Source organism: Hyla sarda, chromosome 9 (assembly GCF_029499605.1).
Source record: "Hyla sarda isolate aHylSar1 chromosome 9, aHylSar1.hap1, whole genome shotgun sequence".
Classification (NCBI taxonomy): Eukaryota; Metazoa; Chordata; class Amphibia; order Anura; family Hylidae; genus Hyla; species Hyla sarda.
In genome coordinates, this window is record NC_079197.1 from 93,373,016 (window position 1) to 93,396,946 (window position 23,931).

A 23,931-nucleotide genomic window follows, 5' to 3' on the forward strand; every position below is an offset into this window, starting at 1 on the left:
TTTTTCTGTCTAACTGCTTTCTGATGACTCACGTCCCGGGAGCTGTGCAGTTCCTATGGGGATATTCTCCCAGCATGCACAGCTCCCAGGACGTGACATCATCATTGAGCAGTTAGACCGAAAACTTCAGAAGCTAATAACTATTGAAAGGATTAAGATTTTAAGATAGAAGTAATTTACAAATCTGTTTAACTTTCCGGAGCCAGTTGATATATAGAAAAAAAGTTTTTGCCTGGAGTACCCCTTTAATCTCAGGCTAGGGGCACTGAAGATCCGGCAGGGAAGTGTGGGAGGTGCATGGACTTTATTGAATGGTGTCAGGTGTACACAATAATTATGGGTGTACTGACCGTTTAAATTTTAGAGCTCCAGCACGCGCGCGCCCTAAGGGATGCGCAAGCTGGAGCTGAGACACAGCGGAGGCAGCAGGGGAGAGAGGTGAGTGATGGTCTGGGATTCGCAATGCGGGTGCATCCAGCGATGCAAATCCCAGCCCTGCCGGCAGCCGGGGACAAGGAAACAATACGCTCGGGGCCGGTGCATGTGGCCGGAGCGCGGAGCGTGACAGTACCCGCCCCCTTGGTCTCCCCCTCTTTTTTGAGGACAAGAACTTGTGGATAAGGTCACGGTCTAGAATGTTGTCCTGCGGCTCCCAAGATCTTTCCTCTGGGCCAAATCCTTCCCAATCCACAAGGAAAAAACGATCAGGGGAAATAATATGTTGGGGATGGGATTCCAGGCCTTGAACATTGGAGGATCTGGACAAAGCATCAGCAAGAAGATTCTTCTATGCAGGATGGAAGTGGATTAAGAAGTTAAATCTGGAGAAGAACAGGGACCAATGAGCCTGTCAGGGGTTGAGACGATTGGCAGAATGGAGATAGAGCAAGTTTTTGTGGTCGGAATAGATAGTAAGCGGGTGTAGAGAGCCTTCCAAGAGGTGACGCCATTCTTCTAAAGCCAACTTAATGGCCAAGAGCTTGCGATCTCCTATAGTATAATTTCTCTCCGCAGGGGATAAGGTTTTAGAGAAAAAAACGCAGGTTAAACTTCTCCCCTTAGAAGACTTTTGCATTAACACTGCACCTGATCCAACTTAAGAAGCATCCACTTCCGAGATGAATGGCTTACTAGGATCGGGTCTAGATAGAACAGGAGCCGAAGCGAAGGTGGACTTTAACTGTTTGAAAGCTTCTTCAGCCTCAGGAGTTCAAACTTTTGGATTAGCAGTCTTCTTGGTAAGCGAGATGATGGGGGTTACCAGAGTGGAGTAATGAGGAATAAATTGCCGATAGTAATTGGCAAAGCCGAGGAAGCACTGAATTGCTTTCAAGCCTGAAGGTTGAGGCCAGTCCAGTACTGCGGACAAGGTGAGAGTGATGTGACTGGATATTGGACGAGCAGATGAGTATGTCATCCACATAGACAACAACACAGGAGTACACGGAAAATATCACTGACAAACTCCTGGAAGACTGCTGGAGCATTGCAGAGTCTGAATGGCAGGAGGAGGCTGTGGCTGTTGCGGTTGTTGTGCAGTGAGTAATTGCTGCATCATGGCAGATAACTGGCTCAACTGCTGTGCCTGCTGGGCCAACTGCTGTGACTGGAGCGCCACGATGGAAGTGAAATCCGGAATATCAGGCAGAGGAATCCCAGCGGGATCCATGGCCAGATCTTGCTGTAACGAAGCTGGATGTGGATCCTCTAACCTGTGTGGCTGATGACTTGGACCGTATCAGGGAGCAGAGTCTAAGGTGCCGCTGGTCTTCACCAGAGCCCACCGCAAGGCAGGATGGGCTTGCTGCGGCAGGCGACAGGTGCATGGACTTTATAGAATGGTGTCAGGTGTTCACAATAATTATGGGCATACTGGCCCAGTGACGGGCTGGGACTCGCATGCGGGTGCGTGCGACGATATGAATCCCAGCCCCGCCGGCACCCGGGGACAAGGGAACAATGCGCTCGCGGCTTGTGCATGCAGCCGAAGCGCAGATCCTGACAATTGTTTTCCTGCTGTTTAAAACTGATGTGCAAAAAATATTGCTATTTGAAGGCAGATGTATGCTGATGTTTATATGCACACAGGGATATCAAAAGAAGCAATGGCTTGTTCCAAGTAGTCCAAAAATGATCCTTTTTTGCAGTAGCAACAGATGTTGTGCCTGGAAAGGGATGAAACAGTGACTTTTTACAAGCTGTGAAATAATATTTCCATTTTGGGATGTAGAAATACGATTGGCAACCTAGAAAGTGCACAAAAGTGACACAAAATCCTTTATGCATGTTTTTTTTCCAATTAATGTAAAATAAAATAAAACTGTCACACATAACTTTCAATGACAATATATTTTGCACTGACAGAGCAGATGCAGAACATTATTTGCTGCTTTACTACAATTATACTGTAGATATGTGGTTCTACTTCTATCTGTGTTGTTCGCTGCTTAGTGTCCCTCATAGAGATCTTCACCTAACATCTCCTATCTGAAAATGGCTGCTAAAGCTATGTGCATAGGCTCTTATAGTGGCTTTGACATCACCCTATACTGCCTCCTGATTGGCTGGGAGAGCTGTTTGAAAGGCATTATGAAACTTCCTGAAGTCATGTGATCCTTCCTCTATCTCCTTTCTGTCATGTTGTTTATGTTATTTTAACAGGTTCCGTAGAGCCATAATGCCTAAAGTTTGAAATCTAGCCAAATCAAACTTTTAGCAAGGTTCTAACCAAACTTGGGATCTATGGGTTTGGTTCACTCATTTCTATTCACACCCCCTAAGCCTGATTCACATACTTTTTAACATAACATCTTCCTCCCACCTGACTATTCAGCAAAAGTGCAGATTGTCAACCAAACAGTAAAACACTTATGTCATGAGAATATTAAGGTACAGTAAAAACAGTATTGGACTCACCTGAGGCTACAAAATCATATAAAGCACAATTTATTTATACCGGCCACAGATCCTCTTTAAAAAGACTACTCCCAAGGAGTTTACAGAATGATATTTTCACTGTTGCATGCTATTATCTTTGAATTCAAATGCATCACAGTAATGAGAACATCTAAACATAACACATCAAGCAATGCACATACAAAATGTGAATGAGTTACAAGCAATGATAGATGAAAGGAGGACATGTAGGTTCAAATACCCTTTATTATTTATTAATCACTTTACATAGCGGCTGGTCATTTTGACTATAAATTAAGTTTTGTGTATTTCCTCAAACAGTTTAGCATCCTGAAAAGTCACATGGAATTATGGGATAACTGATTGTCAAAAGGGCAGTGATTAAAAACATTATGCAGCTTATATGTAACATTATTTCTTCCATTATCCAAATTGGTTTCTTGTATTATTGTATTATTATTGTAAGATTGTATATTTCAAATTATATCCAAATCTCCGCCTATTTGAATATACAACTCATAGGCTACCATTCAGTTTTGTAGCATAGGTTGGAAAAGATATATATTTATTTTTTATATGTATGTATTTTTTTAACTCATGATAATGTTCATATTGGAATTGCTAGGAACCACGGTTGGAGCATTTGGATATGGAACAGAGTAACTTTTATATACTTGTTCTGAAGTCATCTGTACAATACAGTCTTCTATGCTCTGCAGGATATTAGCAGATCACACCAAATGTTTTTTTTTTTTTAACTCATTTTCATAGACTCCACAATGTAATAATACATTTTAAAATATATCAACCTTCCCAGTTTATTTGTATTACTACCTTATTGCTGCACTGCAACTCCTCCTCGTGCCCCTCTGTATGTAGTATAGCAAGGACATGTTGTAGTGAACATACATTGGCTACAGTAGTGACATGACTAAGGACAGAACATGACTGACAATAGCCACCACAGGCCATATGTAGTCAACATATATGGAGGAATCTGGGCTGTGAATGGTGATGCAGGACACAAGTTGTAGGCAACTACATGGAATCATGATGCATTGCACTAATACAATCAATAAAGTGTCTCAAAACTGAGAATCTGCTTTAAAATGGTAAGAATCACATAGCATTTGTAAATACAGTGAGACAAAGACCACTCACAACTGCATAGAAAAGTGTCCTTCTATGGAAGTGGTTTTCTCAAAGAAAATAGAGACTATGCTCCAGGTCAACCGGGTAGACAACTGCTCTTGAGTTTTTGAGAGCCCAATATATTTACTTTACAAATAATGTATGGAGGCTGTTAAAAGAAATCTGGTCTGAATAAGGCTGAAGGGTCTTTCAAAGAGTTGGTCATTTCGAAAGGTTTGACTGCATCTGTTTATTGTAGACACAGATGAAACTTGAAAAAGTTAAATATTGTGCAAAAGTTCATTTATTTCAGTAATGCAACTTGTCTGCGGAAGGAAGCATAAAGTGCTCCAGAATCTCCTGGTAGACGGATGTGTTGGCCCTGGACTTAATGAAGCACAGTGGACCAACACCAGCAGATGACATGGCTCCCCAAATCATATAATATATTGGGCATTTGGGGTTTTCATGAGCTGTAAGCCACAATCATCACAATTATGACATTGAACTATTTTGCTTTGCATGTAATGAGTCTCTCTCATATATTAGTTTCATCCTTTAAGTCGCATTACTGAAATAAATTAACTTTTGCATGAGAATTTCGAGGGTTACCTGTGTATAAATGTGGTAATATGATCAAGAAAAAAAAAATGTGTGTGCATTTTCATATAAATTGCATAATATTTACAATCATTGTCCCTTTGAACATAACATATTTAGTACTATCAACACAAGGTCAAGAAATGAAATGATGGGTTCTAATGATTGGATAAAGACACACAGTATGCCATTTAGTAATGAGGGATTTACACGTGTTAGACTGTTAAGGAATGTTATATACAAGGGGAAAAAAGATTCAAGTGGAAAGCAAAGCTTACTTTTTGGTGAACAGGTCCCACAGTCTAATAGTCTAGTCCAGTCTGTAAGATAATCAATAGATGTCATTCATTCCTTTGCTGTTGTAAGTGAAATAAAACTAAGCAAAATTGCAAAAGTTTGTATTTGTACCTGTATCGGTTTAACTGTCTGGAGGCTGAATATTAGAACATAGAACAAAAATAAAAATAACAAGACAACGAAGATTTATTAGGATCAATATTGTAAATAATAGCCTTATTAACATTAAGATCTCTCATGATAGCTAAAGGGGTACTCCGGTGGCAAACTTTTTTTTTAAATCAACTGGTGCCAGAAAGTTAAACAGATTTTGTAAATTACTTCTATTAATACTGGGCTTTATACTACAGAGGAAATGCTTTTCTTTTTGGATTTCTCTGATGTCACAACATAGTGCTCTCTGCTGACCTCTTCTGTCCATTTTAGGAACTGTCCAGAGCAGCATATGTTTGCTATGGGTATTTTTTCCTGCTCTGGACAGTTCCAAAAATGGACAGCAGAGGTCAGCAGATAGCACTGTGTTCGTGACATCAGATAAATCCAAAAAGAAAAGCATTTCTTCTGTAGTATATAGCCCCTAAAAATTACTGGAAGTAATTTACAAATCTGTTTAGCTTTCTGGCACCAGTTGATTTAAAAAAACTAAGTTTTCCCGCAAAATCAGGTACATGTACGTGGTGATTAGGGATGACATCCCGCATCACCACGTACATGTACCTGATGAGAATAAACTGTCACAGCACCGCCGGGCGCTGTGACAGTTTATTGAGCTTGGCTGTGCAGCACAGCACAGCCTCCCTGAAGTCAGCCAGCCACCAATCTCAGCGTTCCCCGGCCGGCGATCGCTGCTTTTGTTCCGTCAGTACAGACGGCCCAATAGCAGGGATCTGATGCGGGTCTCCTCCTTCCTCCTCTCCTCTGTCGCTTCACTGTGTGTGAAGCGATCGGTGGTGAGGGGTTAACCCTGTGAGGGGTTAACTCCGATTCCGGGTTAACCCTGTAGACGCTGCAGTCACTGAGAACGCAGCATCTATTTGGGTAACAGAGGGAGAGAGGTCCCTCTGTCACTGATCGTCACTCTGCAAAGTGAAAGCAGAGGGCCAATGAATGCCATGGCACTCGGAGGCCAAATACTGGCCTCTGTTGTCATGGCAACATGAGCAATCAGTCCCTACCTTAGGTAGGGACTGATCTATCCTATGCCAGTACTGACAGACATAGGCATAATTCAATGGAGTACAGATGTGTACTCCATTGAATTCTATGTAAACTAGTAAAAAAAAAAAAAAAAGTGTGAACAAAAGTGTGAAAAAATGTTAAAAAAGGAAAATAAAAAAATTGAAAAAAAATGTTAAAAAAATAAAATAAATTATATATGTGTATAATACATCCCCAAAAAATAGACCCTGCAAATACAGCAACATGTCCCGCAAAACAAGAGTCCTTACACAATTGCGTCAGTGAAAAAATAAAAAAGTTACAGCTCACAGAATGCGGCGACTTACAAACATGATTTTTTTTAAAGAAGATTGTTTTTATACTATAAATGAACTAAAATATATAAAAAAGTAGATACATTTGGTATCGCCATAATCGTATTAACCTGCAGTACATATGTCATTTATACCGCATGACGAATGATCTAAAAAAAATTAAATAATAATCAACCGCAGAAAAAGATCAGAGTGTTACATGTACCCCAGAATGGTACCGATGAAAGCATCAACTTGTTTGCCAAAAATATTTTTGAACCCCAAGCCCCTGTAATTTGATATGATGCTAACAAAATATCCTAAACTAAAAGGAGGCCTCAAGATCCACACAGCACTCCTTTATGTCTGAGGCCTGTGTGAGAAACATGTAGCGCGCAAAGGCCACATATGGGATATTTCTAAGTACGTCAGAATTCGGGGAATGAATCTTGTTTTGTTTCCTTGTCAACACCTACTGTGTTACAGAAAAAAATTGATTAGAATGAAAAATCTACAAAAAAATACAATTTTAAAATTCCGCCTCCACTTTGCTTTTATTTCTGTGAAACGCCTAAAGGGTTAAAAAACTTCTTTAATGTCATTCTGACTACTTCAAGGGGTGCAGTTTATAAAATGGGGTGATTTATGGGGATATCTAACATACAGGCCCCTCAATACCACTTCAGAATTGAACTGGTCCCTGAAAAATCAGATTTTGTAATTTTCTTGAAAAACTGGAAGATTGCTGCTAAACTTATGAACCTGCAAACATTCTAAAAAAGTTAAAGAATGTTTATGAAATAATGGAAACATAAAGTACACATATTGTAGGTGTGAATTAATCATTAATTTGGTGCGGTATGGCTATTTGTCACACAAGCAGAAAATATAAAATCTAGAAAAATTCTAATTTTTTTTGCATTTTTTCTTTTTAACAATAACCGCTAAATATATCAATCAACATTTATCACTAATGTAAAGTACAATATGTCACTAAAAAATATCTTAGAATCGCTTTCATAAGTCAAAGCATTCCAAAGCTATTACCAAATAAGTGGACGCAAGTCAGATTTAGAAAATTTGCCTTGGTCATTAAAGGGGTACTCTAGGTATTTTTTTTATTTGACTATGCTACAGGGGCTGTAAAGTTAGTGTAGTTCATATTATAGTGTCTGTAGCTGTTTGTGATGGTTTTCTCACAATTCTTCTGTGATTTTTCACTCCAATATTTATGTTTACCAGCTTACAAAATGACTGTTGTCTCAGATTTTTCCCAGCTTGCAATGCAGCTGAGACCTGACTCACTAGTCAGCTAATGACAGGGATCCTGTCTGTTTCAATGGGTGGAGCGATCGCTTTGTGGGAGAGAGATCAACTGCAACAGCTGTAGACACCCTGATTGAAAACCACACTGATTTGAATGGATGCAGCTCATTTATGTTTCAATGGGTGGGGTGGCTCATGTGTGGGAGGGAGGAAAATGGAATTGTGGGATTTGTAGTCAAAAAAAGAAAAGTCAAACAGGAAAAACTAGTTCACAAAAAGCTACCCACAGTGTTATGGTAATCTCACACCATAGCCATTTAGCCCCAAGACAAGCGCAGATCCTTCCTAAGCATGTCCATTACTGCCTGCCAGGTACAGTAACCCCCCCCCGACATGTGATGGCCCCGACATATGATCAAATCAACATACGATGGCCTCTCAGAGGCCATTGCATGTCAATGTCAGCATCGACATACCATGCTTTTATATGTCAGGGCCATCGCATTAACTGCTATCTGACAGCGCAAAATGCTTAAACTGCTGTTGGATAGCAATTTAAGCATCCTGGACAGGTTCACTTACCTATCCCCGCTGCTCCGGGTCCACTTTGCGATCCTCCGGCATTTTCTGCATCTTCTCCGGGGTCCGGGCCTCGCTTTCCGGCATCGTTATTACGTCGCAGCACATGCCGTCCCGGCGCCGCAACGTAATAATGTCACCAGAAAGCGAGGCCCGGACACCGGAGAAGATGTGGAAAAAGCCGGAGGATCCCGAAGAAGAAGCCGGAGCAGCGGGACAGCATCGGGAGCCCCTGAGACAGCATCGGGAGCGGTGAGGACTCGGTCCGGAGCGGCGGGGACAGGTGAGTATAACTTCCTATACTTTACATTGCACAAATCCATCAACATACTATGGATTCGACAAACGATGGGTCGTTTGGAACGAATTACCATTGTATGTTGAGGGACCACTGTATGTACTAAAATCACCTTATGGTGGATAACCCCTTTAAGGTCAAAACAGGCTTTTCAGTAAAATGGTTAAAGTGTACCTGTCATTAGCCATAGCTTTTATATATAGTGTAGACAATACTATTATATGTAGATTTGTAATATACATTCATTAAAAAATGTGTATATTCTTTGGTGAAAATGCTGTCCCTGCAGCTATTGCCTGTGTATCTCTGTAAGGACACCAAATACAGGAAGTGTGGGCGGGACAAGCAGGGCTCTGTGCAAACTCCTGGCTTGTCAATCATCCTGCTGTGTGAGCCGGGGGCGTTTCACAGAGCTTAATCGTACAGAGCCCTGCTTGTCCTCATTGTACAGAGCCCTGCTTGTCCTTAGTACACAGAGCCCTGCTTGTCCTCACTGCACAGAGACCTGCTTGTCCTCAGTGCACAGAGCCCTGCTGGTCCTCAGTGTACAGAGCCCTGCTTGTCCTTAGTGCACAGAGCCCTGCTTGTCCTTAGTGTAAAGAGCCCTTCTTGTCCTCAGTGCACAGGGTCCTGCTTGTCCTCAGTGTACAGAGACCTGCTTGTCGTCATTGTACAGACCTCTGCTTGTCCTCAGTGCACAGAGCACTGCTTGTTCTCAGTGTACAGATCCCTGCTTGTCCTCAGTGTACAGAGCCCTGTTGTATGTACTTTTCATTGACTATATATGCTCGTGTGACACCTTATGTTTCTGTACCGTTGTATTCTATATTCATTGATTTCAATAAATATATATTTTGACACAAAAAGTTTTTTGCTCATGACAGGTACACTTTACAGGTGACAGGTGCATTATGACATATTTACAGGAAATGCTATAAATGTCCTGTAAATGCAGACCTTACCTCTAGGACCCCAATTTATTGTAAGATAAAGGTCATCCCAGCCCCTCCAGTCTGTGTAGGTGATCAGGGAGTGAAAAACATTTGAGCTGGCTGTTTTATGCAATTTGCATAACTACCATTGACTTTAGTGAGAGTTGTGCAAACAGTGTAGCACCACAAGCTATGCTGTTTATGTAACTCTGGGAATTACTGAAGCTATGTAGCTTGCGGTGCTATGCTGTTTATACAACTTCTATTAAAGTCAACCTGAGCTATGAAAATTGTGTAGGACAGCCAGCTCCAATGTTTTCTGATATTCTAACCACCTCTAAAAGCTGCAGGCAGGAACACTAGTTTCCAGACAGGAATGCCCATTTAAAGAGATGTTTTCAAAAAAAAAAAATGAAAGAAAAAAACCACAACCAAACAAACAAGAAACATCCACATATAAGAAGAAAAATATTTAAAATGCCTTAGTAGTATAAAACTTCATTCCCCTGTTTTTTAAAGAAAATGCTTGGCACAAAGCCAACACAGCTAAGCATCTAAACAAGCCTATATCTATAGTGTTGTTGCATCTCTTCAGCTAGGAGTCTAGGTAGAAAGGATAATGAGTAGCTTTAAATAACAAGGTATTTTGGCTCAAGCTTTGCTGGCCTCTGCCAGTAAAAAGATGAAGATGCAGAGAAATTCACCTTTAAAAATGTTAATGACCCAAAGCACCCACATCAAACAATATAATTGTAAAAGCCAAGACAGAAGTCAGACCTCAGTCCCTCAGAAAAGCCAAGATATGACATAAACATATATTGAGAGATACATAATTGTACAGGCCAAGTGGGCAAGTGTGCAAAGGTCATAAAGGCTTATTTGAAATAACCAGGGCTTCACATACTGCAGTTGTGATGTATCTGAGTTTTACATAAAGTAGTTTTGGCTAAAAAGAAATGACAAAAATGTTAAAAAAGCAAGTCTGGCAGCTGCATTACAACTACACATTAACGCAATCTCACTGCTGAAATAAAATCATGCTTTCAGAAAACAGAGATGTGTCCACCTTTACCCTTTAGTTTAGTTAAGGATTGCTATTCCTTCATTAAACCAATTCAACAAAATATCAAAACATGCTATCATACACTCAAAAGGCTTCATTTACAAACTGGTCACTGGGCATCCACACATAGACAAACATAGTGTATACATTTAATGACTCCAAATCATATAGTGAAAAGCTGGTAATCTTAACGTTAAAGAAGGACTCTCAACAATATAAACCATGCTTGCTATTTCAGAAGTCACATGTGTAGGACTATTTCTAGCCATCATATTCTTTATTAGCATTTTTGATCAGTGTTCCCCTCTACATGCTTAATTTCTCATTTTTAGTTGTCTCTGAGCTAGTGGGTGGAGGCTAGCTGTTATGAGACCTCACATACAGTGCTTTCATGCATAATAGGAGATCCTGACTAAAATCTTTATAGCACACAATTAGAAGAAGCAGCAAGGGGAACATTATAGAGCAGTACTGTGCATTGTAGGCTGTAAATCTGGCACTGAGGTAACACTACTGGAGCTTTCAGCCCTGTGTCCATGTATCTCAGCCACTGTCTCACTCTGCAACTCCTTCCTTCTTCCTCCCTCCCCTCCCCACACATTGTTATAGGTCGGTATTTCAAAGTAAATGATGAGTTCAGGTTTGAGGATGGAGTTGGAAAGTAACCTGATAAGTAGAGAAACAGCCATTTATATGACACAGTTTTTTTTTAACTTATGTGTTTTGTAACAGGGCCAACTGAAAGATGTGATCTGACGTGAACTATTTACCTTGATTTCAGATTAAGCATAGGAGAAATGTAATATTAAAATACAATTTTCATATATTTGAACATGTTCATCTTTAGTTAGTAGTTTAGTTACTTTTATTTTTTTTTAGGTAAAATTAGTTCTGTCTTTGACTCAGGTATTTATTTCTTTTTTATTTTCCTTACCCATTATTGAATACCCCTCCTCCATAAATTTGCTGAACAATGCAGTTTCCTGGAAAAAGGAGTTCTGCACTGTTTCTTACCTTGGAAAAAGGAATGGAACCAACCAGATTCCTAAAGCAGCCACATTGTCTGGCAGTATGGTACATATGCCCTTGCTTTGAAGTGTAATCTAATGTAGTACACTGTACAACTTGCTGATTATAATTGAAAAAAAGAGAAGTGGAGTTCTGCACAGTTTCTTACTAACAGAAAAAAAGGATATGACTAACCAGGGTGGGGGGCTCTCTCTCCGCAAGCCTCATAGCAGTCGCATAGCTTGCCATTATGGTATATGCGCCCTTGCTCTGAAGTGTAATCTAATGTAGTATAATGTAGGACTTTTAGGTTAAAATTGAAGAAATAAAAAAAATGAAAATCAAAAGTCTTTCATTCTTTCTTTACATTGAACATTGGGTGCCAATATTTGCATGGTAAAGAGTTGATTGCTTTTGGAATATGAATTTCCAGCTCAGAAATCCTATTGTAATTATGTATGTATTCTTCTGGGCTCACAGTAAAAGGTCAAGCTCTCTCCAAGCCAAACATTCAGGTTAAGCTTCAACAATGACAAGCTGATTGTATCACCCCATGTGAGCTCGAAAAATACCAAAGATCAATCACGCAGAGAAACACCGGTCATCCAAAGTGATTAGTGTCATGAATAGAATGGAGAAAATCGGTAGATTTGAGAGGCTAAGAATATCCTCTGGAAGCTTTGTCCAAATAGTGCTAATAAATCTGACATTTGTATTGTTTAGAAAACTAAATACCAGTCAAAGTGACTTTATAAAATATAGTAACAATTACGTGCTTCATTAACTGCCAGGACTGCATAATTATCACTGGAAGTATATTCATACTAATCCATGTCGCCTTATCATTGTCTACCTGTCAAAGGATAAGAACAGCCCTTTGTAATAAGTAGCTCTATATCACCTTAAAACAACAGAAAGACACCACCAGCTTAAAAAATATCATGTCCACAGCAGTAACCTGTTTACCAACCTTTTTAAAACAGACTAGGCAATAAATGTATAGGAAGTATATCAGAGTTGTCTCCTCAAGACAACCACTTTTCCATATCTCCTTTTTCAGCATATGTGCAACATTAATAGGACTCAGAGATTGGCTCATTCTTAGGCGGACCTGGATTGTTGATGTGAAATATGGATGACTATTTATTCAAATGGCCACAGTTTATGAGTCCCCACCTTTATATACTGATATATATATATATATATATATATATATATATATGTTCAGCATTGTCTGGGGATACTGTCCATTATGTTCAATACTTTCAGTGGCATGAATCCTATTCGCTTGTCACTGTGGATGCTGAGAGCCTGTACACCCGCATCCCTCATGATGCGGGTGTACAGGCAGTCAGATCCATCTTATTGCACACTGACAAGACTCTAGCTTATATTGATTTTATTTGCAGTTAACTCAGATTTATATAGGATCACAACATTTTCTGTTTTGGACCAGATTGGTTCAAACAAATTTCTGGTACAGCAATGGGGAGTCCCACATACTTTTCATATGCAAATACATTTTAGTCATTTTTTGAGCAACAATATAATAATAATTCTAATAATCCATTTGTTAGAAATATAAAAGCCTTTTTGAGATACGTGGATGATGCCCTGATCATGTGGAAAGGTGACAAAACCCAATTCACAGACTTCGTCATCTACCTGAATTACTTTTAACAACATGAATTTATGATTCACACATACTTTCGGGGGAACAGAGATTCAATTTCTGGACTTGACACTATATGTAGAAGGAGACAGCTTGCTCACTAAAGGCTATCGAAAAGCTATAGCAAAGAAATCCATCTTACATTATATTAGTTCACATCCGAAACAAGTAAAAAAAACTCCATTCCATACAGTCAATTTCTCTGATTAAAATGAAATAATGAAGATTCTCAGGTCTATACAGAACAAGCCCTTGAACTTGCCTCCAGATTAGAAAGAAGAGGACACCCCTGTAATGTGATTAACAAGGGTTTGAAAAAGGCTGATCTGATATCTAGGAATTATCTTCTTGCTACCTTTAAAAAGAAAAAGGGTATACCCCAGGATAAAAATTTGTATTTGCTTTTAAAAATAGCACAATGAACACTACGATTAGAACTGCCATTATGAAAAACTGGCATATACTGGAAAGTGATAGTGACCTGGTAGAAGTCACAAGAAGGAAGCCTATAGTGACATACCGAAGGAATAAATCCCTAGGTGAAATATTAAATTCTAAAAGTGTCAGAGCTGCGAGAAAACCGAAAGAAAATTGGCTTAATAACCTAGTTCCTAAAGGGAATAAAAAATGTGGTAATTGTCCCCAATGCAAATTTAATATTTGTACCAATTCAGGGTGTTTAGGTAATACATATAATGCCATCAATGAACCGATTACCTGTCATACTATCTATGTCGTCTAATTCTTACAATGCAGTTGCGTGCAATTTTACATAGGTAAAACTATCAGACAACTACGAGTCAGGGTTGGTGAACATCTACATTCTATCAAGACTTGACATGGTGCCCCACGATTGATACAACACATGAGAGAGGTCCGTGAAGGAAGACTCTAAGGAAGGAAGACTTAAGCATCAGGACGTCAACATAGATAGAGATACTAGATTACTGCATGCTGAAGCCCGTTGGATCACACGCCTGAACGCACAGGGTCCGCTCGGCCTTAATGATAGGCTTGATATGTCTCTCTTTCTTTGGGTCTTAATTTATGTTATAATAGCGCGTAGCATACACATAGTATTTTACATAATTTTGAAGGATACGTGCAGTTGTAATTTTAACCTTTTTCACTTACCCCAAGGTATTCACCTGGATGAGTCACATGATCAACTAATTGGTTCACATACTATTTCACACACAGAGCGCAATGATGTAATGAGGCCGGAAGAAGCACAACTTTGCAGGAAAACTGCCGGTTGTTCTCCTCTGAGCACACACACATCTCTGCAGCCTGTGTCCCCGGTTTTCCCCGTTGAGGAGCTTCAAGTCATTATTTGAGCGGTGAGTGCTGGATTTTCTTGGATGCTTCAGATGTGATACGTTACTGAGTCTATCTCTTTATCACGTCCTAGCAGCTCCTCAGACTCATTATGTACTAGAGTCGGATGACTGCTTTGTTGCTACCCGTTACTCCCCACCTGTGATTTGAGTTTACTAGATATAGCAGTGCCGTCTCATCTCTGGTTCTAGACACGTGTTCAGCATTATGTTTCCTTGAATTTAGTTAATGATTCCAAAACATTTGGCAACCATGGACCAATGTTCACTCTAATAGATCACAAAGCACTTAATTTAACAATCATAATCATTATACATTTTTCTACACCACCCTTTCCCAACAAAGTACATCTGTAAATTTACCAGGCACTACACTCCTTAACTCAGGGAAATCTATTGCTTTCCCAGACAATTCCCCAGCAAATGATTGCAGTATATTGTATTCTAAATGTTCAGCTGTCTGCAGATGGGTCCTCTTCCCTTTTGGGGAGAATTCTGACTTGGCATAAATTTCAATCAGCTTCTGAGACTTTGTAATCAGAGCCAGAGCTGATCAGAGGGCACGTTACCTTATATGGTGGTGTGATGAGAAACTTTGCATACTATATATATATATATATATATATATATATATTCTGCAGATATTCAATGAAAAAGTTTCCAGGTTTAATAAATATTCCTACATTTCCATATCTTCTCTATATACATGTTTTTCTGCAGTTGTTTGCAATTATAGTTGTCATATGCATAAAAGTACAGTAGGGTAACTGTCATGTACTTATAATTTATGCTGGACAGGACTGTAACTGGAATATTCTTTCCATAATAGAAGAAACGTCAGTGGCATTATATTTTGGTGAGACTTTTACAGTCATATTTCAGCAGCTTTTCATTAGTAGCTTTCAGTAGTTTATTAGATGACGCCAAAGCAAACGTTTCAAAACAACAAGTCATAATGTTTGGCTCTGTCATAGAATCCTTTTCCTTAGTTTAGGGTTAGAGTTAGAAACACTGAATGTTCTGACTTTGACTGTATCTCATGCAATTTCCTGTCAGTAATCTTTGATATATTCCATCTGACTAACCATCTGTGGCTCTATTGAGGCTAGACCTTAAACCACCAACATGTTCTTTAAATACAGACATTTAACAAAATAAAACAAAGATAATATCCCTTTTATTCAGCAGGTAAAATAAAAAAATGCATGACTGTTAAGTTAATTTTACACTGTAAGTAGTATTTGAAAGTTCACCATTATGCAACTTGGAACCATTAACTATAATATGTAAAAAAAAATACTTTGTAATATATCTTAATATCCTTTTTGACCTAATTGGTCCTTTTTCACTCCTGGCTGTATTTTTCACTGGTGTACAGATTTTTGTGGTCAACTGGTGAACCCTGACTACAAACAAACTACTCTGTAGTCAGGTGCTGCCAGTAGAAACTACACTTTCTCTTCCAAGCATAAAGACTTTCATCATAAATAATCCATCCTCTCTTATTTGCATCCATTTTTAGAAGTCACATAATAGGTTTCAGTGACTATAAACAACCATCACAGTTAGGTTATAGGTCAAACTTTATGTACTGTTGTCTTTTTTCAACCTTATCAAGTACTATCTTAGCAGCAGGGTCAGAGGAATTTCCAAGGAAACATTACAGTCTACAGTGGGTAGAGGGGTTAAAAAGATCAAACAACAGAATGCAGGAGATTGGGGCATTGCTACAGTAAAAGAGAATGTCCATTCTAAAGAACATGAAAAAAAATCTGTTACTTTTTAAAGAAACAAGTATACTATAACCTAACCTAAGTAACATTTTGAATTATAAAACTGAATGTTCACTTTCACAATAAATTAAAAACACAAATATAACATAATACCTTACTCCAACATGGTGTCCAGATTTCACCTGAGCAGTGCTATTTACACTCATGTTCCAAAGGCAAATATGACATAAAGAAGATGTTCAGTGGTAACAAATGTATCCCCTATCTGCAGGATATGGGATAAATGTCTGATCACGGGGGGTCCAACCGCTTGGACCTCCCACGATCTCCTGTACAAGGCCCTGACTTGGCACCGGCTGAGCTGTTGTGTGTGACGTTTTGCACACATCAGTTCAGCTGATACAAACACGCCCCCTCCATTCATCTCGATGGGAGAGGCAGAGACACAGACACAATACAGATGAATGGAGGGAGCGTGTTTGTACCAGCTGACCCGCTGGGTATGAAACGCGCTCTAGCAGCGCTGAGCTGGGGCTGAGCGGTGGAACCAGATGTTTATTCCATATCCTGCAGATGGGGGATACATTCGTTACCACTGGACATCTTCTTCAAAGCTTCATTTATGTTAGAATATTTATAGTTTATTTGAGTAACAAATGGACCTGGTATGATTCACATGCCTTCATCGGCATTTTTGCCTGATGAAGTATGTGAATCATGCCAAAATGTATTGTCCATTTGTTACTGTGTTACAAGTGTTTCTAATATAGCTGAAGCTTTGAGTCCTATTTGCCTGTGAAGCTGGATAGTGGGGAGCAGTGCCTGATGAAATCGGGAGATTGCATTAGGGTGAAGATTTATTTGGATCATATGGGATGACTCCAGACCGGTGCAGCAACTTCTTATCTATACCCCTTACTGGCTTTTATTATTATAAAGTTCACTATAGAGTAGTTCCTATATTGTAGCACAAGTTTATAGGTTGAGTGAGCCATCTGTAAACAGTGACAGTTTTTTTTTTATATATTTGGTCAGTTTATGATACTACACCAAGAGAGCCCCATCATTTTCTCAGTTATTGCCAGAAAATATTACAAATATGAAAGAATATGGATTCATTTTCAAGGGGTGCTTATAAAACTGAATCCCATCTGTCCTTCATGAGCGTAAGTAAAAAAGATCTGAATAGGCATTTTAATTTTGTAAAGTAAACCCAAGGAGAAATAAATTATTGTGCCTGAAAGAAGGCTTTAATCTACATCTGCTTCACCAGACCTAACTTTCAAGTGCAATGATAACTCAATTGTAGCGTAAGTAATGTTATTTTTGTTTTACATTGACTTCCTTCCAGCTTCCAGAAAATCATATAGATGTATTAGTGAAGGTGACCTGTCACCCTTTGTAATCCCTCAGGTTCCTTCAGATGAACAGACAAATCATAAATTAACCTCTGAGATTAAAGTCAAGGAAGGAATTCAAAGCTGTGGATTTATCACATCCCATCGCCGTCTACATGCATCGCTCATGTGAAGTATTTAAGATTCATCAAATAATCTTATTGAACTGGATTTTTTAAAGTTATCTTGAACTCATTTTCTTTCAAAGCTTCCGCAGCACATATTTGACTGACAGCGCACCTTTCTTTAGGTATCAGATTTTCCTATTTATTCACAGGCCTTTGGATTTCTTAAGCATACATTAATCTTTAACCCAAGGATTTAAGACTGAATAAATGCAATTACCGTATTTTTCGCCGTATAAGACGCACTTTTTCTTCCTCAAAACTGGCAGGGAAAAGTTGGTGCATCTTATACGCAAATACACATTAAAACCCTGTCCTATCGCGGCAGTCCCCGCGGCCATCAATGGCCAGGACCCGCGGCTAATACAGGACATCACCAATCGCGGTGATGCCCTGTATTAACACTTCAGACGCGGCGATCAAAGCTGACCGCCGCGTCTGAAGAGAAAGTGACACTAACCCGGCTGTTGAGTCGGGCTGTTCGGGACCGCTGCGGTGAAATCGCGGCACCCCGAACAGCTTACAGGACACCGGGAGGGACCTTACCTGCCTCCTCGGTGTCTTCTCCGTGCCGGGATCGCCTGCATGACCGGCGCTCTCCTTCGTCGTCATCACGTCATTGCGCACGCCGTCCCGTCATCCAATAGGAGCGGCGTGCGTAGCGGCGTGATGGCGTCGACGGAGAGCGAGGATACCGGGCAGCAGAGACATTCCGGAGCGACGGGGACACCCCGGGGACGCGGCGGCAGCGATGGAGGGCGACATCCAGGGCAGCGGTGACGAGCGTTGACGGGTCCAGAGCGGCGGGGACACGTGAGTATTACCTCCTATACCAGTGGTCTTCAACCTGCGGACCTCCAGATGTTGCAATACTACAACTCCTGGCATGCCCGGACAGCCAACGGCTGTCCGGGCATGCTGGGAGTTGTAGTTTTGCAACATCTGGAGGTCCACAGGTTGAAGATCACTGTCCTATACTTTACATTGTATTTGGTTCAGAATCTTTTTTTTCTAGATTTTCCTCCTTTAAAATTGGGTGCGTCTTATATGCTGGAGCATCTTATATGGTGAAAAATACGGTATATTCCTTAAAAATGCATAAAATAAAATGTGATATCCTATGACCTTGAGGGGAAAAATAATGGATACCGGATTATCTCAGGCAAGAAATCCACACTTGTTCTTGTCAAATACTGATGCTTAAAGATTCATGCCAGACTATTAAAAATATCCCCAAATACTTTTGCTGGAACAAATGCGAGAGACAATTCTAAGACTGAAACAATTTATATGATGCTTATGGTTGCTGTGGGTCAAGGACCTGAGAACATATTTTCATCACCGACATGGGTTTATCATCACTAAACTTCTCCGTTCACTGCACAGAGACAGAGAAATAAAAAAAGAATCTATATGGCACACATCAGATATCCAGTGGGGCGTTCAATCAATGCTATGCCTTGCTGGTTACTGTAGTATTTCTTTTCAGGCTCATGCATGGAAAACAGCAGTGAACCTGTGTGATACGAGTGCTATAAATACCCACAGTGCAATGTTCTACAAAACACCATAATTATCCTCAAAAATGTGTGCATTAAGAAGTGCTTGGGAAGAATGTAGGTTTTTATATGCTTTCGAATTCGGGTAGAAAAACAGACATGGTGCACATCTACAATCTTGTATAATGATCTGATTGCTTCTCAGCATAATATCAAAAACTAACAGGTTGTTAGTATACATTTTTGATCAAAAAGTACAAGCCCACTCGCCACGTCAAGGCCACCTATTTAGAGTGGGTCCCTAACGTCCCTAGCATAAAATGGCGCAGCACCGAGCGGCGACCACCACCGCCGCGACACCAATGCCCACAGGGGGGAACGACCCACCGGCAGAGCGGCCCCAATGCCACTCAAACCAGTCTATGGGCCGCACCCCCCCCGCAGACACGGCGCTACGGCAGTAACGGACACCGCACAGCACCACACCAGTGTGAACAAGTGTTATATGCTTTCTTGTGAGATTTCACAGGACGTATGGTATTGCTGTATGGCATTGGCAGCAGAATGAAGTCAGTGGCATGTGTCACGAGAAGAAAGCTATGATAACCTACTCATCAGAAGATGGCAGCATGTATTACATAAGTAAAAGGTTAGCTTCAGAAGGCTGCAGAACTACAACATATAGCATTCCTGGACAGCCAAAGGCCGTAATAACTGATAACATATGACATATGATGCATGTGTAGTGGTTCATTCACTCCGGGGCAAACATGAAGCTGTGACGCCTGCGCAGAAGAAAATCTCTTATCTTCAATGATACTTTCTACTGATCACGCACACGAGAGAGGAAGTTGATGCATGCGCAGGAGAATTTTCCCTTCTTCTATGAGGTTATCTACTGCACAAGCGTAAGTGAAAGATTCCCGTTAGGCTGGGTTTTCATATATTAGGCGTCCGGCATAGTTTTCCTCTGGTGTGCACTGGAAGGAAACTGATGCTAGAACTGATCCCATTCATTTGAATGGGACAGTTCACAATCATCCAGCGCCTTAATTTTGACGCCAGATGGTTTGACACAACCATCAGCTTGCTGCATTCCCCTGTCCGCTGTCCAGAAACAATGGACCCTGGATGCCATACAACTGATGACAACTTGTCATCAGTTGTGGCAACAGTTGCATTGAGATCTAGGCTGAGTTCACCTATGCCGGATGCCGGACATATGTAAACCAAGCCTTATTGAAGGGGTGATGCACAAGCGATATGGTTTATGTTTATTTTTGTTTACATTATTTTATTTGAAAAATTGGAAAAGAAGGTGACTTAAAGAGTGCCCATCATCAACTAAACTGTCCCTAATCCCCCATCTGTCCCTGACAGTCACTGATCTCTATCCCTGTCTTTATTTCTACATAAAACCGTATATAAATACCTTTTTTTACATCCCCTGGCTGCTTAGGCTCCTGCTGTGAGCGAGGGAGGAAAGGGGCGTGGCCCGGTAGGCGTGACGTCATCTGTAACCTGCCAGGCTCACTTCCGCCCTTCTTCCTCTATGTCTTTCAATAGAAGACCTCAATCAGCTCTATTGGTAGGCAAACCCGTTCCTCTCTTTATGCATAGCCGCGCTGCACTGACATTTGGCCAGCGCGCGTCGGCTCTCTTGCTCAGAGGGCAGAGCCTTAGGACATGGCCGGACATGTCAGGAGCACGCCCTGCTGTGCTTCTGCCTGATTTCAGGCAGCAGTCTGAGATTTCCGACTCATGCCGAAATCAATATGAGACTAGTGGCCAGGACATGTAGGGAGACCTCTAGTGGTGGGTTTTCGGAAAAGAAAATAGACATGTAAATATACATTTTTATTGATAAAAAATCCAATAAGGATTGTGGCGCAATAAGTGTCTATACTGTATAATAAATGTGACACATTTAGCTTAGTACATCTTCCCCAGTTTGCAATAGAAAGTTAAAACTCAGCTGGTTTATTCATTTATTAATATTTACTATAAATATAAGTCTATTTTCTCTCGCCAAAGGGGGAAGGATGCAGTAGTGAACCAAACTTGACAACCAAAATACCCATGTGGAATATAGATATTTTAAAATACTTAGAACACATTTCTAAACCTGCTGCCCTATGATAAGGGGAAAAAAATGTTCAAGCTGCATTAATTGAGCAAAATGCAATGGATGAAACAAGTCAGTCAGCAGGGCATCAGGGGATTAATCTGCAAAAAATAGAAAGTACGTTGATCTGCTAAGGTTTCATAGGACATTTAAAGGTAGGCTAAGCGCTAGGGGATAAGATGTCAGATCGCCGGGGTCCCGCTGATGGGGACCCCCAGGATCTTGGCTGCGGCACCCCGCTATCATTACTGCACAGAGCATAATGATGGGCAATACAGGGGCCAGAGCATCGTTACGGCAGCCATCACGCCCCCTCCCATAGACTTGCATTAAGGGAACGGGCCCATGTATCGCTGGTCATTACGCATGGAGCGAGTCTACTCTGTGCAGTAATGATAGCGGGGTGCCACAGCCAAGATCCCGGAGGTCCCCAGCAGCGGGACCCCGGCGATCTAACATCTTATCCCCTATCCTTAGTAGAGGGGATAAGATGTCTAGGGGCGGAGTACCCCTTTAAATAAGTAAAGTAAATCTTAAATGGGCAATGTCAGATACAAAAACTTTTGATATGTTGTAAAGCATGCAAAACCAATAGGTTTTGCAATTGTTTTCATTAGAAAATGTTCAGTATTTCATACTGAAAAAGCCAGTCAAGCAACTGCCCCCCCCCCCCCCCCCCCGCCTGCTTGGACACATACTAGTCCTGCGTCATCACCTATGTCATGAACCCAGTTCCTTGATTGACAGCTGTGTACCGCTACTGTCAGTAAGGACAAGCTGGGAGTTGTAGTTTTGCTAATGCTCGGGGAGATGTGAGCAGACAGCATACTGAGGGAGGGGGTGGAGACCCGCACAGTGAGGCCGCGCCCCCTCCCTTAGAGAGGAATTCAGACTAGTGAGCTAAATTAAAAGTGTAATAAAAAAATAAATAAAGGTGCTAGACACATAAAAATTATATGTACAGTACATGGTCAGGATTAGGTACTGAGAAAAAATGTTTTGTTGGATCTGACGGGTACGCTTTAAAGGGGTAGTCCAGTGGTGAAAAACTTGTCCCCTATCCTAAGGATAGGGGATAAGTTTGAGATCGCGGGGGGTCCGACCGCTGGGGCCCCCTGCGATCTCTCTGTACGGGGCCCCGACTCTCCGCCCAGATAGCGGGTGTCGACCCCCGCACGAGGTGGCGGCCGACACGCCCCCTCAATACATCTCAATGGCAGAGCCGGAGATTGCCGAAGGCAGCGCTTCGGGTCTGCCATAGAGTTGTATTGAGGGGGCGTGTCGGCCGCCGCCTCATGCGGAGGTTGACACGCCCCCTTCCCGCGGGCTGTCGGGGCTCCGTACAAGAGATCGCCACTGAGTCACCACTGGACTACTCCTTTAAGGCAATATCATTGTTGCTTAACTGTTTACAATATTAATACAGTGAAAATCTGCTAATAATATGACCTCCAATAATCCAGAAAGTCTGGCAAACTGGCAATTGATTTTAGAGCAGAACTGTAATATAATGCACAATATTTAAAATGCCAAATGCATAAGACTGTGCAGAAATCGCTGATTCAGAAAAGGGCTGACATTTTTATTCCCTAATATTCCCTATAATTCTTTATTAAAATTCCTTGAATATTCATTTAGAGTTCATTCCCTGTTAAGCCCACTTAGGGTGTGTTCACATCTTCCGGTGTGTTATTAAAATGACTGAATACAAAGCCAGAAAAGCAATATAAATGGCAGAGCATAGAGGCTTAGTGGTTAGCAGTGTTTTTGTATTTGAAGCACTGGGGTCCTAGGTTCAAATTGTGCATAAGCCCCTCTCCCAAAAAAATAAGTAATCCTCTTTTCCCATTTTACAAAAAAAAAGTAAAACAATGAAATAAATAAACATATTTGGTATTACTGCGTGCGGAAATGTCCAAACTACGAAGATACAAAAGTACAAAATAGATTTTGCAATATACACAAAAGTGGTACTGTTAAAAACTACAGGTCATGGCACAAAAAATTTAATTAAAACATCAGCCCAGTATTAGTGTTGAGCGCGAATATTTGCAATTTGAATATTTATTGTGAATTTCGCATATTCACGAATATGGCAATTATAGCACTATATATTCGCAATTACGAATATTCATAATTTTTTTCCCCACAGAACACATCACAGTGATCTCATCCCTCTTTGCTTCCAGCTTGTGGTCTAAAGAAGGCTCCTATTTACTGTATTAGACTGGAGAGCGAATGTTCACAAATATAAGAATATGCTCATATTTGCGAATATCATCACCAAAGAATATTAGGAGATAGATAGATGGATAGATTGATAGATAGATAATATAGATAGATAGGTAGATAGTGATCTGTATGCGCACATGCGAAAGTAACCGTAAATATATCAAACATGCAAATTTCGCAAATATAGGACGAATATTCTACCATATATTCGCGAAATATCACAAATTTGAATATGGCCTATGCCGCTCA

General features: G+C 40.6%; 1 protein-coding gene across 3 annotated transcripts in view; it reads right to left on the bottom strand.

The window, feature by feature from the left end:
* Nucleotides 1-23,931, bottom strand: part of TENM1 (teneurin transmembrane protein 1) — an 876,412-nt gene that overhangs the window by 584,940 nt on the left and 267,541 nt on the right. For 2 of the 3 annotated variants that reach the window (XM_056539238.1, XM_056539237.1), the window contains exon 5: nucleotides 4,926-4,967. The exons of the other annotated variant lie outside the window; for it this stretch is intronic. In XM_056539238.1, coding sequence (XP_056395213.1) covers nucleotides 4,926-4,967 — 42 coding nt within the window. The remainder of the gene's footprint in view (nucleotides 1-4,925; nucleotides 4,968-23,931) is intronic. 3 annotated transcript variants of the gene reach the window in all.